The sequence below is a fragment of the Bison bison genome, unplaced genomic scaffold, assembly GCF_000754665.1.
Source record: "Bison bison bison isolate TAMUID 2011002044 unplaced genomic scaffold, Bison_UMD1.0 scf7180017864297, whole genome shotgun sequence".
NCBI classification, from domain to species: Eukaryota; Metazoa; Chordata; class Mammalia; order Artiodactyla; family Bovidae; genus Bison; species Bison bison.
In genome coordinates, this window is record NW_011494869.1 from 7,746,872 (window position 1) to 7,759,546 (window position 12,675).

The window sequence follows — 12,675 nt, forward strand, 5'->3', positions numbered from 1 at the left end:
GTATACTTTGTCAGCACCTACCAAAGTGCACTTAAAGAATGAATCAATGAATTAATGAGGAAATGAAAGTAAATTCTGTGCCTCCTCCTTCTTTCTCCCAAGTTGAGGGATAAAACAATCTTTAAAGATAGCTAGGAGAAATTGCTCGGAGAAGGCGATGGCACCCCACTCCAGTACTTTTGCCTGGAAAATCTCATGGGCAGAGGAGCCTGGTAGGCTGCAGTCCATGGGGTCGCTAAGAGTCGGACACGACTGAGCGACTTCACTTGCACTTTTCACTTTCATGCATTGGAGAAGGAAATGGCAACCCACTCCAGTGTTCTTGCCTGGAGAATCCCAGGGATGGTGGAGCCTGATGGGCTGCTGTCTCAGGTTGCACAGAGTCAGACACGACTGAAGCGACTTAGCAGCAGCAGCAGGAGAAATTACTGTTACAGCACTATCTCATTTCTAGGGTAATTCTCTTCCCTTATCAAATTGCTTTCGGCCTAGTGAAGTGGAAAAGCCTTTGTTGTTGTTCAGTCATTAAGTCGTGTCTGACTCTTTGGAACGCCATGGACTGCAACACGCCAGGCTTCCCTGTCCTTCACCATCTCCTGGAGTTTGCTCAAACTCATGTCCATTGAGTCGGTGATGCCATCCAACCATCTTATCCTTTGTCATCACCTTCTACTCCTGCCTTCAATCTTTCCCAAGATCAGGGTCTTTCCTAGTGAGACGGCTCTTCACATCAGGTGGCCAAAATATTGGAGATTCAGCTTCAGCATCAGTCCTTCCAATGAGTATTCAAGGTTGATTTCCTTTAGGATTGACTGGTTTGATCTCCTTGCAGTCTAAGAGATTTTCAAGAGTCTTCTCCAGCACCACAGTTTGAAAGCATCAGTTCTTTGGCACTCAGCCTTCTTAATGATCCAGTTCTCACATCTATGCATGACTACTGAAAAAGCATAGCTTTGACTACATGGACTGGATTCTGACATATGTGGCCACTTCTCCCAAGTGGCCCATACTAAGAAAAGATAAGGAAGTTGGAGGGAGATTTATTTAAGAAGAACTTTCTAATTCACTTGTCTAAATTGGAACCTAGAAAAGTCATGATTTTGAACCCCCTCTAAGAAATCTCAGAAGAATATCAGATGAAACTGTAACTAAATTACTTGACTCTCCTTGCCTTCCGAATTAAACTGATTAGCTTTTCTTCAAGCAGTGTTCAAGATAATCCTTTTGTTACAAGTCTTCCTACCACCCATTCCCTTACATGACACATGTTTATTCCATCTGTAGCAGGATCTGGACAAGAAATAACTGAGCTCAGAACTGTGTGTCTTTCCTTAACAAGCAGGATGTATCATTTTCTTGAAAGGGGATAGCTATGAAATTCATCCACCATTTGTTATTTTTGCTTGATATCAGGTTTCTGAGAGCTTAGTATTGTAACTTATTCCTAAACTGTAGGTTCTCCATTTAGTCTAACCCTGTATATCTGTGAGAAATACAGAGTAACCTCTTTATTTGGTTAACTTCAAATTTAGTGTGAAATCATATTCCTTGACATTAATCAGGGCATGTGTTCACGCACAAAAATATTAAGCCACGAGGTACTGTGTACTGGGATAGGAGCCTCAAGGATGAAAATGATCTAGTTTTCTGTTCCTCTATCTATTTTTCAAGTAAATTTGAATTCTGATCGAACCTGAAGGGAGAAACTGGAAAGAACCTCCACTTACCCCTCCAAGGACTGTATATGTTGTGGTTTCTGGGATCAGTGCCAACACAGATACAACTATCATGAATACTGCTGCTACCACTGAGTTGATAATATCCTGAAAACACAGAATAGAAAGATCAGCATTGCATGAAGATCACCAACAGAATGAATCTGCTCCCTAAAGATTTTGAAAATTCCGTTTTTTAAAACAAATTTATTTAGTTTAAATAAATTAGTTTTAGGAAGTCAAACTGCTATTGTAAAATGACATGTATATTGTATTTGGTCTACAATTATGTCTAATGGGTATCTTAATGTATGACACACTAATCATTAATTCCTTATTAGGGCTTACTTGTTTTTTGTTGAAAGGTAGTTGGAGAGAGAACTCATCTGGTTAGGACTGGGTATGTCTTATGTGGAAGGTTTAAAGTAGAAGTCAGAATGCTTAGTTTTAATAAGTGTGGAGTGGTCTACACCATAAAACAACTTTATAATGTTACTCCAAATGCAATTAATAACACTTGGAGCAGGATAAACTTAATTTTCAGGAAAAAAAAAATACTCCCACACATCTGTATGCAACAGCTGGCCAACTTATACAATCATTTCTGATGATGTAGCTCATTCATGTAATAATTTCTTGAAATGAAGCATTTCTGAACTGTGGCTTTAAGAGGTGCAACTTACATTTGGAATGGATGTATACTGTGGAAAAGGTAAGTCATCTTTATTCTGGAATATTTAACACAGAAATCTTCCAAACCCTGGTAACTTAGAAAAGTAGTTATTACAAGGAAAACAGGAAGAGATTCAACGGGGACAGGGCAAGAGTAGATGATACACTTAGGCAGAAAAAGAGTCCTCGTCTGCAGGAGATATTGAGACTAGCTGTCCTAGGTTAATGCTCCTCTCTGCTGGGTATTTAGCTGTTTCAGGGCAACAGACCACACCTCTGCTCCAGACAGATAGCCGGCCTCCTGGTAGTAATTTGAGTAAGTGTATATAAATGGCTTCAGATAAAAAATTATGTTCTAGGAAGGGCAGAGAATAATGGCTGGGGATGGGGTAGTGGGGAGGGAAGGATGCTTCTGCCCCAGAATATCAGTGATCCTTAATAGTGGTTTCAAGCCTTGTTTTTCTATTAAAAACCGAACATCAGTATGCCATGGAGTAGACTATAAATTTAATTACAAAAATGGAGGTTTCATAGAAATTTTGAGCCTGTTCTTACATATCACCACGAAAACCTGGGTTGCCTCACTGTGTGTGTCCTGTCACTGGAGCACTTGAGGGGACCAGTCAGAGGACACCTGCTCTATGGACTGTGTTAGGTACTACACCTCTGGGACAGTGACATGCATCACAGACCTGTTGTGCAGGCGACCAAGCCCTTTCCTAATCAGTGAAGACAGTGGCCATTGATAGAAGTATTGACAGGTTGCCTTCCCCCTTCCTTCACCCCCCGTAGATTAACTGGAATCTTCTGCCGTCTTGGTGTCCTTCACTTATGTTACAGGCATTATTCCCAGCTGTGCTCCGGCCTCGCTCCTGTCGGCCACTCTGCAGGGACCTCGCTCTGTTCGTTACCCTCCTTGGTCCCTGGCCAGGTTTCTTCAACTCAGTGCTGACCCTCTGCCCACAGCCATCTCCTTCCCTGCTCAGTCTAACTATTCCCACCACTTTACTGTCACTGGTCCACACTGGGGGCCTCTATTAATACAGTGAATATATATATATATAAATTTTTTCTGGGCTTTCTCGCCTTACTTGTAACATTAGTCACCTCTCCTTTCTTCTCGAAATGCTCTCCTCTCTTGACTTCTGGGACACGGGTCTCGATTGGGTCCTCTCCTGTCCTTCTCTGCCTATTCGCTCCTTCCTTTCACACCAGACATTGATATTTCCCAGTCTTGCCTTCATCTTGCTCTACTCTCCCTAGGAGCCATTTTCCCATCACGAGGTGATAACTCCCCCAAAGTTGCAGCTCTAACTTCTCTCCTAAGCCTCAGACCTGAACATTTCCATCTGAATGTCCCATAAGGCACTAAAACCTTCTATTTCTCAAGCTAAACTCATTATCCACCTCTCCCCTCAAATAAACCTATTCTTCCTCCTAAACTTCCTGTCTTGTTACCCTCTTAAGACGGTTCTTTAAATGGCAGCTCTCCTTGATTTTTTTCTGTTACCCAATCCTATCAGTTTTCATCAACACTCTTTCTCTCCAGGTACAGTTTTAACCTTGATTTAGGCCTTTCTCATTTTCATGTCTGGATTATGATAACAGACTTCTAAGGGGTCTATGAGACTCACCTCTGGTTTTGTCCCTCTTCAGGCCATTATTGACATTGCTACCAGCGATCTCCTCAAATATAAGCTAATTGTGTCACTCTACTTAAAAATCTCCCAAAGCTTCCAATGGCTTTTGGGTTAAAACCCAGGGCACTCGAATTCTTGCATGCTCTGACCTCCTGCTGCTGCTGCTGCTAAGTTGCTTCAGTCGTGTCCGACTCTGTGCGACCCCATAGACGGCAGCCCATTCTCAAGCCTCTACTCTTGCCCTCTCTCTGCTTTGTGGCCACTCAGAACTCCTGCAGGTCCTTGAGGGCCCAGCTTTTTCTCCACCTAGAACCTCACAGACACATTGTTCCCTGTACTGGGAGAACGCTCAGCCCTGTTATCAGTCAGCTGACTACTTTTCATCCTCCAGGCCTCAACTCAGGTGTAGTTTTCCTCAGGCAAGCCTATTATGATTTGGTTTCCTTCTCCTCCTGGGAACCTCCACACCATCCAGGGAGCACCTATTAATATTATACTGAATTGCTCATCGGTCTTTCTTCCTGGCTATATGGAAAGTCTGTTGGGTGCAAGATTTGTGTTTTGTTTTCTCAAAGAGCCTAGTATAGAACCTGGGATTAGCAGATACTTAATATTTGCTGAATAAATGATTTCATGGGCTCAAGAGCAGAGAGGAGTCTGGGTTTCATGATGGAGTAATAACTGAGTTGGCCAGATAGCATCGTTTCTCAGAGTACAGAATCAGCCCAGGCTGAGTCTCAGAGATTTGGAGACTACTTTTCAGTATGCTGCACATAGTCCACACTCCCTCTCTGTGTATTCTGTGAAATTTATTTTCCAAGTTTATTACTGGGACATGTAAGAAGCTCCCGAGGATTATTACAGTTTGGGGAAAAAAATAAATGCTAAAATGTGCTAGTTTTATTAACCTTGGAAAAGCAGAGTGTGAAGAGCACTATATAACTTTTAGGGTGTAAGATGAACAGGATGTGACCATGTTCATCATCTCTTTGGGATAATTTAGCTGAGTCCTTTCTGCCACTAAATGATGTTACAGGACCACCTAAGGAAGGCTTTGTCATCTCCTGTCCAGACCTTACTGCAGTCAGGTCCAGCTCCACAGTGGAGAGATGCCTCAGAGATCCTATCCTTCCCCCAGCTCTCCACTTTGGGGACTTCTCAGCTTGTGATTAGCCTGAAATGCTTATCATTGGCTTTCAAAAGTGGTTCCAGAAGGTGCCACCTTAAGGCATGTTTATGGTTTGAGAATAGCTCTAAAGTCCTCTCTTCCTTAATACGGGTTGAAGTGAAGTGTTAGTTGCTCAGTGTCCAGTTCCCGGCGACCCCATGGACTATAGCCCACCAGGCTCCTCTGTCCATGGGGTTTTCCAGGCAAGCATACTGGAGTGGGTTGCCATTTCCTACTCCAGGGGATCTTCCTCTGACCCAGGGATTGAAGCCGAGGCTCTTGGGTCACCTGCATTGCAGGAGGATTCTTTATCTGCTGAGCCACCAGGCAAGTCCTCTAATACAGGGTTATCAGCTTGGATACGAGTGCTCTGGAACTCAAAAGGATGAGACCAGTGCAGCTACCTGTCTGGCCAAAGGGTGGAAAGCCAGCACGGGTCTCAGAAAGGAGACCTAAGGACACAAGATTCTGGGGCTAAGACTTGAAAGAGGAGTGTGAAGTTGCTCCGGTTTTCCTAGAACCAGCCTATGGTCCAGGCTGACAGGCCAAGAATCTTAGCTAATATCTTCAATTGCCTATTTCAAGAGTTTCTGGACCATTTGGGCACTCCACTGGGCAGCTGTTCCTAAAGCTGTGAGTATGACAGGTAAAGTCCCTATGCTACTGAATAAGGTTCTACAAGATGAGTTAAAAATTATTTATCATCAATAATGACAGACATTTTAAAGTAAGATAACATTGTGCTTTATTCAGCCTCTAAATTATTTTGATTTTCCATTTAGTGATCAGGGATATGTAAGATGTAGATACTTGTGTATCTGGCTCCGTCTCTGTTCCCTAATTTTGAGGTCATATCAACATGAACTTCAAAGGGAGGTAAAGATTAAGAATGCGCTATGATTTTATTTGACCATGATCTTAAATTTAAATTTATTTTGATGATCTACCCCTAAGTGAATTTCCCTAACAGAAACATCAGCCGTTATCTACCAAAAGATGGAGCTCCGAGGAGAATCCATGCTCAGTGGTTGCTCTGGTTCGCTGAGGATCTCCCCAGAGCACATTAGCAGTGGATAGAGATCCTCCTTCCTAAGCCTGTTAGAGATTCCTTAAAGGTTTACGAAAAACAACAGAGTTTATTAAAATGTCTCTCTATGGCAGGAAAAAGTAGTTAACAACGAAACTGAACACTTACAAGTAAAGGCCAAAATAAACAGCTAATTAATCGATCAAGTCTGAGTATATATAAAAGTATGAAAAAGAAAGTAGAAGCGACTTCAAATCCAGTGACGACAATGTACGGCTCTGGCGCTTGTGCTAGGATGAAAAGGGTCATAGATGTCGCAGCTAGTGCCTAGAGGGGAAAAAAACACGACCTCTTCAGTGATGATTGAACAAGTTTAAGCTGTAAAAATGATCGATTCTAAAATGTCAAAATAAACGGGTTTCTTCTTTATACACGCACACATCTAAACGAGGCAGACTGAAATGTACGGGTGTCGACTTCTCTTCTCATTTTAAGAGAACTAGGTATCCCTTCCTGTTTTGCTTAATTAATTTCTCCACTTGTATGCCTAATGCCATCACTTCCCACAGCCATGCCCTTGATCTTTTCCCACTAAGTAGCTCGGTTTCCCTCTCACACCTTCACTCTCTCCTCCTGCCCTAGCTCCTTTCCTCATCATCTTATCAACATATCTAAGTTATCTTCTCTCTCTCTTTTTAAACAATATTTATTTATTTATTTGGCTGTGCTGAGTCTTACTCGCTGCATGTGGGATCTAGTTCCCTGCCCAGGGAATGAAACCGGGTCACCTGCATTAGGAGCATGGAGCCTTAGCCACTGGACTGCCAGGGAAGTCTCTAAGTTATCTTCTCTTAAAACATACACACCCCTTCCTTTCATCTGCTCCCCACAGAAATTCCCATTTTTCTACTTCTCCCTATAATGCTTCTCAAAAAAAGCCTGTGTACTGGCTGTTATAATTCCTTATCCTCTTCATCACTCCTTAACTTGTAACAAAAATCTGGACTCTACTGTCAAATTTAAACTTAGAATGTTGCTATGAAAAACACTGGGGGTGCTTCTCTGGTGGCTAAGTGGTGAAGAATCCATCTACCAATGCAGAAGATACAGGTTTGATCCCTGGTCTGGGAGGATCCCACATGCTACGGAGCAACTAAGCCTGAGCACCACAACTATTGAGCCTGTGCTCTAGAGCCCGGGAGCCACAGCTGCTGAGCCCACGTGCTATAACTTCTGAAGCCCACGAGCTCTAGAGCCCGTGCCCTGCAACAGGAGAAGCCGCCACAGTGAGAAGCCTGTGTACTGCACCTAGAGAGTAGTCCCTGCTTGCCGAAACTAGAGAAAAGCTCATGTGGCGACGAACACCCAGCACAGTCAAAAATAAAAATGATTTTTTTTTAAAGAAAAATACTGGGAAGGAAAGTTTAAAACAAAGTGTCAGAGAAAAACAATTCTCTGAAGAACCCTTTGGAGAAGAAAAGGGAAAAAAAAATCTGATACATCACTTTTTAACATATTTTCTCTTATCTAAACATAATGCAATCAGAATGAACAAAAACGTAAGTGAAAAAAAACCCAAGATAATTAATCTAATTTCCTCATTTCCAAATGAAGATATAGAAAAGAGAAATGATAAGTGACTTAAAGGAAAAAATAAGCTGGTCAGTCCCTGAGAGTCTGTTGATGTTGTGATGTTCTTACAGGAGATACAGCTTTATCTGAAGTCTCTGTGTACTTGGAAAATGATTTTGGCAGGAGTCTTTGCTGACTAGACTTTTATGATCAATCTGTCAGCATCCACATTCTCTTTTTAACCTTGGATCTGTGTAGGCTACTTATTCATAATTCTATCAGTTACTTTGTTAGTGTAAAAGTAGCTTACTTTGAAACTTCTAAATTGGTCAGTTTTTTTTACAGTAAATGTAACTAGTTACTAAATAATGTGTTCTTTATAATTAATATAATTACTATCAGCAACATATCTCAAATCACTTCATTTACTCTACTGAACCAAATAAGGTCTTGAGTTCATGGGTTATGAAATCAAGGGTCACTTTTTCAGTCCCCATCATCTGTAACCTCAGAATTGGGCACATTTCCCATGATTTCAATCACCCTGGGTTCTCCCCCAATTCATACTTACAGCTCTTATAATTTTCCTGTCTCCTGGCCTTCGTTTTCAGTTAATTTTTCAACATTTCACTAATATCTCAAACATTTCATCTCTCTACGTAGACTGCTTTTGCCAAGATCATCAATGATTTCAAAATTACTAAATTTAACAAACATTTTTCAATCCTTATGTTACTGGACCCCCATGACTTACTTGCTATTGGCTTTTTCCTACTTTTCTACTCCTTGACTCCCATGTCACCTCTTTGAGTTCTTATTCCTCTGAAACTATTCAGCCTTGGTGGGCTTTCCTTTTACGCATCACTTTAAAATCCTGACATTTGTTTAGATTCTATCCACAACCCGCTCAACAAATCTGAGTCTCTATCCCAGGTGTATCTTCAACATCTCACACATAAACAGCCATTTAGAACATCTGAATAACCTATAGGAATCTTCAGTTCCCCGTGGGCAAAACTGATGTCACCTTGTCCCTTGCTCCTGTATTCACTATCTTAATTGGTGATGGGACCAGCTATCTTTTCACCTGCCCTGGAAACCTAAGATCACTGCTCCAACTCACTGCCCACAACAGACCAGTCATCAGGTCCTGCTGACTTAATGCCTAAACATTTTGGGAATCCACTTAGTCACTCCAATTACTGCTCTTCAGTATCTTTTCCTTGAACTAACCTGACAGAGGTACTACAGTGAAATTTCTAAAATGAAGATCTGTGCAACGCTCCACCTGTTTAAAACCCTTCCGTGGCTCCCCATGGTTTTCAGAATAGAGCCTCCCTTCACCATGGGGTCCAAATCTTCCATGACTCAGCTCCTGTCTCCTTTAGCAAAGAGCTGTTAACAATTTATCTACAGGATAATTCCAGTGTTCAATTCTCAGTCCTCATCTTATTTGAACTGTCATCAGTATTTGTCACAGTTGATCATTCTCTTGAGAATTTTCTTCATTTGGCTTCTAGGACACCGTACTCTTGGTTCCTCTCACTTCCCTAATTGCTCTCTCTCTCATTCTTCTTTGGTTTTCTCTGGTGGCTCAGATAGTAAAGAATCTGCCTGCAATGCAGGAGACCTGGGTTTGATCCCCAGGTTGGGAAAATCCCCTGGGAAGGGAATGGCTTCCCACTCCAGTATTCTGGTCTGGAGAGTTCTATGGACAGAGGAGCCTGGCAGGCTACAGTCCATGGGGTCACAAAGAATCGGACATGATTCAGCAACTTTCACTTTCATTCTTCTTTGCTGGTTCTTCCTTCTCTCCCCAACCTCTTAATGTTAAAGTGTTCCAGGGCTCAATCCATGGTCCTCTTCTCCACTCTATGTACAATCACCTCCTGATGATCTCATCAATCTTGTGATTTTAAATACCTCTATTTCTGCAGTGGCTTCCTGGTGGCTCAGTGATAAAGAATATGCCTGCAATGCAGGAGTTGCAGGAGATTTGGGTTCGATCCCTGAGTCGGGAAGATCCCATGGAGGAAAACACGGCTACCCACTCTAATATTCGTGCCTGGAGAATCCCATGGACGGAGGAGCCTGGTGGGCTACAGTCCATAGGGTTGCACAGAGTCGGACATGACTGAAGGGACTTAGCACACATTTCTGCAGTGCCAATCTCTCCTACAATCCAAATGCCTTTTCAGTATTTCCACTTGAATGTCTAATAGACATCTCTAACAGTGAAATCCAAAGTTGAGCTTCTGTTTTTCTGGCTACATCTGCTTTACAGACCACAGGCTTTCAGTGGATGGCAGTTCCATTCTTCCAGCTGCTTAGGCCAAAAACTTTGGTGGGATCTCGGACTCCTCTCTCTTTTTCATACCACACCTGGTTCATCAGCAAATCTTGTTGGGGCTACTTTCAACATATATCCCAAATGTGACCATTTCTTATAACCTAGTCTGCTAGAGGCCTGGTCCGAGCCACAGTCATCTCTTGCCCAGATTACTGCAATAGCTCTAACTGATCATCTTTTTTTCTACCCTTGCCTCTGCAGGAATCCTCCCGTCCCCCAAACCCCCAGCCCCCAGTCTACTGTCACCATAGCAGCTGGTGCACTTTTTAAAATGTTAGTCAGATCATATAAAACTTTATTCAAAACCTTCATCTCCCACTGTCCCCATGTCACTCCACCCCCGCTCCGCTGGTTTTCTCGCTTCTCCTTGAACACTTCAGGTACATTCCTGCCGTAGGGCCATTGTACTAGGCGTTCCTTTGCCTAAAACACATCTTCCTTCATCTTGGGTTGGCCAAAAAGTTTGTTTGGGGTTTTCTGTAACATCTTATGGAAAAAAATGAGCAATCTTTTTGGCTAACCCAATGTATTCATAGTTAACTCTCTCATCTCACTTAACGCTTCACTCGGAAGTCATCTCAACAGGGCCTAATCTGACCATTCTAGTCTTGCAACCTGCAACCGTCCTCTCCAACACTTCCTTCTCTTGCACTCTCTTACCTGGCTTTAGTTTTCCCTTGTTCCATAGCACCTACCCCCTTCTAGAATAGTACACCATTTATTTATTTTTTCTGTTTGTTGCTTTTTTCCCCTCCCTCCCACCCCAATACGTAAACTCCATGAGTACAAGGATCTTTGCTTTGTTCCCTGATACTTCCCAAGAGCCAGAAACAGTGCCTCGCACATGGCAGGCTTTCAATAAATATTGTTGAATGGAAAAAAATAAGGCAGCACTCAACTTGTTATGGATTCTTATAAATCATGCTTTTTTTTTTTTTTTGCCTCCAAGCCTTTACTCAGGTGACTGTCCCTTAAACCCTACCCATGTCCCCCTAGGAAGCTTCCTGATACCTCCTTGATTAAATGCCTCATTCTGTGCCCTAATTTCATCTTATCAAACCAAAACTATCTGCTTGTGTGTCTGACTCCGTCTAAACTGAAGGACCCCATGAGTCAGGGACTTTTGTCTTGGATGTCTGTTGTTTCAAGTCCTAACTCAGGGCTGAGAAGACAGGAAATATTCAAAATGTTTGTGGAGGAAATTCGTATGTCAAAAATCAAAACTTTCTCACAAAATTCTGTTTCTCCTCCAGTGTTCCAGAGCTTTCAGAACCCCAGACCTTCCAGTCACTTCTTTCCTGATTATTTACTCCCAACCCAAAGGAATTTCTCTGTTCTTTGAAGTGAAAGTGTGTTAGTCACCCAGTCATGTCTGACTCTTTTCAACCCTGTGGATTGTAGCCAGGTTCCTCTGTCTGTGGAATTCTCCAGGCAAGAATACTGGAGTAGGTTGCCATTTCCTTTACCAGGGGATCTTCCTTACCCAGGGATTGAACCCAGGTCTCCTGCACTGCAGGCGGATTCTTTTCAAGGGATTCTGAGCCACCAGGGAAGCCCTTTGAACTCGAGTAGTTTTCTAAACCTCCCTTGGGCCTTCTGACTTGCAGTATGTTATATTTTTCAGAATCACAGACTTTGGTGCAGAAGGGCTGTGCATACAGTTTGTCCTGCCCACTCACCTGGAGTTTGAGCTGCCATTACAACAGGCTCACCAGGTACTTGCCTGCACCTGGTACCTCTTCTGTCTGGGAATGTACTGCCTTCCCAAGTGGCCACTTATTTTGGCACTTTCCCAATAGAAAACTCTTTCTCTTATTAAGCGGGGCTGTTTCCTTGTAAGTTTTAACTTTCTATCCCCTCTTCTTATAGGTCACCTCTTTAAAATTTAAGAATTATTTTTTTTCCTTCCCCTTTTCTTAAAATTCTTCAACATACTCTCCTATGATAATTTCCACTTCTCTAACTAGCCAGGTCACCATCCTCCAAATAACAGTCCATTCTCTCCCAAACCTCTATCCATAACTGGCTGCAATGTCTTGGAAGGTCTGACACCCCGGAAATGCACAGTTCCACTGTCCTTGCTCTGGGCTCTATCAGCCTTGAGCTCACTCAGATCAAAACTTGTGAGTTATACTGTAAAAAACACAAGCACATGAAGATTAAACAACGTTTGTAAATAACCAACAGGTTACTGAAGAAATCAAAAGGGAAATAAAAAAAACTGCTAGAAACAAATGATAATGAAAATACAACAACTCAAAGCCTATGGGATGCAGTAAAAGCAGTTCTAAGAGGTAAGTTTATACCAATACAATCCTACCTCAAGAAACAAGGAAAACATTGAATAGGCAACCTAACTTTACACCTAAATCAACTGGAAAAAGAACAACAAAAAACCCTCAAAATTATTAGAAGGGAAGAAATCATAAAGATCAGAGCAGAAGTAAATGAAAAAAATGAAAGAAACAATAATAAAGATTAATAAAGCTAAAAGCTGGTTCTTTGAGAAGATAAACAAAATTGACAAACCT

General features: G+C 42.1%; 1 protein-coding gene across 1 annotated transcript in view; it reads right to left on the reverse strand.

Annotated features, from left to right (window-relative positions):
• LOC104996770 (CKLF-like MARVEL transmembrane domain-containing protein 1) overlaps positions 1-12,675 on the reverse strand; it is a 32,841-nt gene that overhangs the window by 14,889 nt on the left and 5,277 nt on the right. Inside the window, exon 2 of the mRNA XM_010851129.1 lies at positions 1,728-1,823. Within this exon, the coding sequence (XP_010849431.1) occupies positions 1,728-1,823 (96 nt within the window). The remainder of the gene's footprint in view (positions 1-1,727; positions 1,824-12,675) is intronic.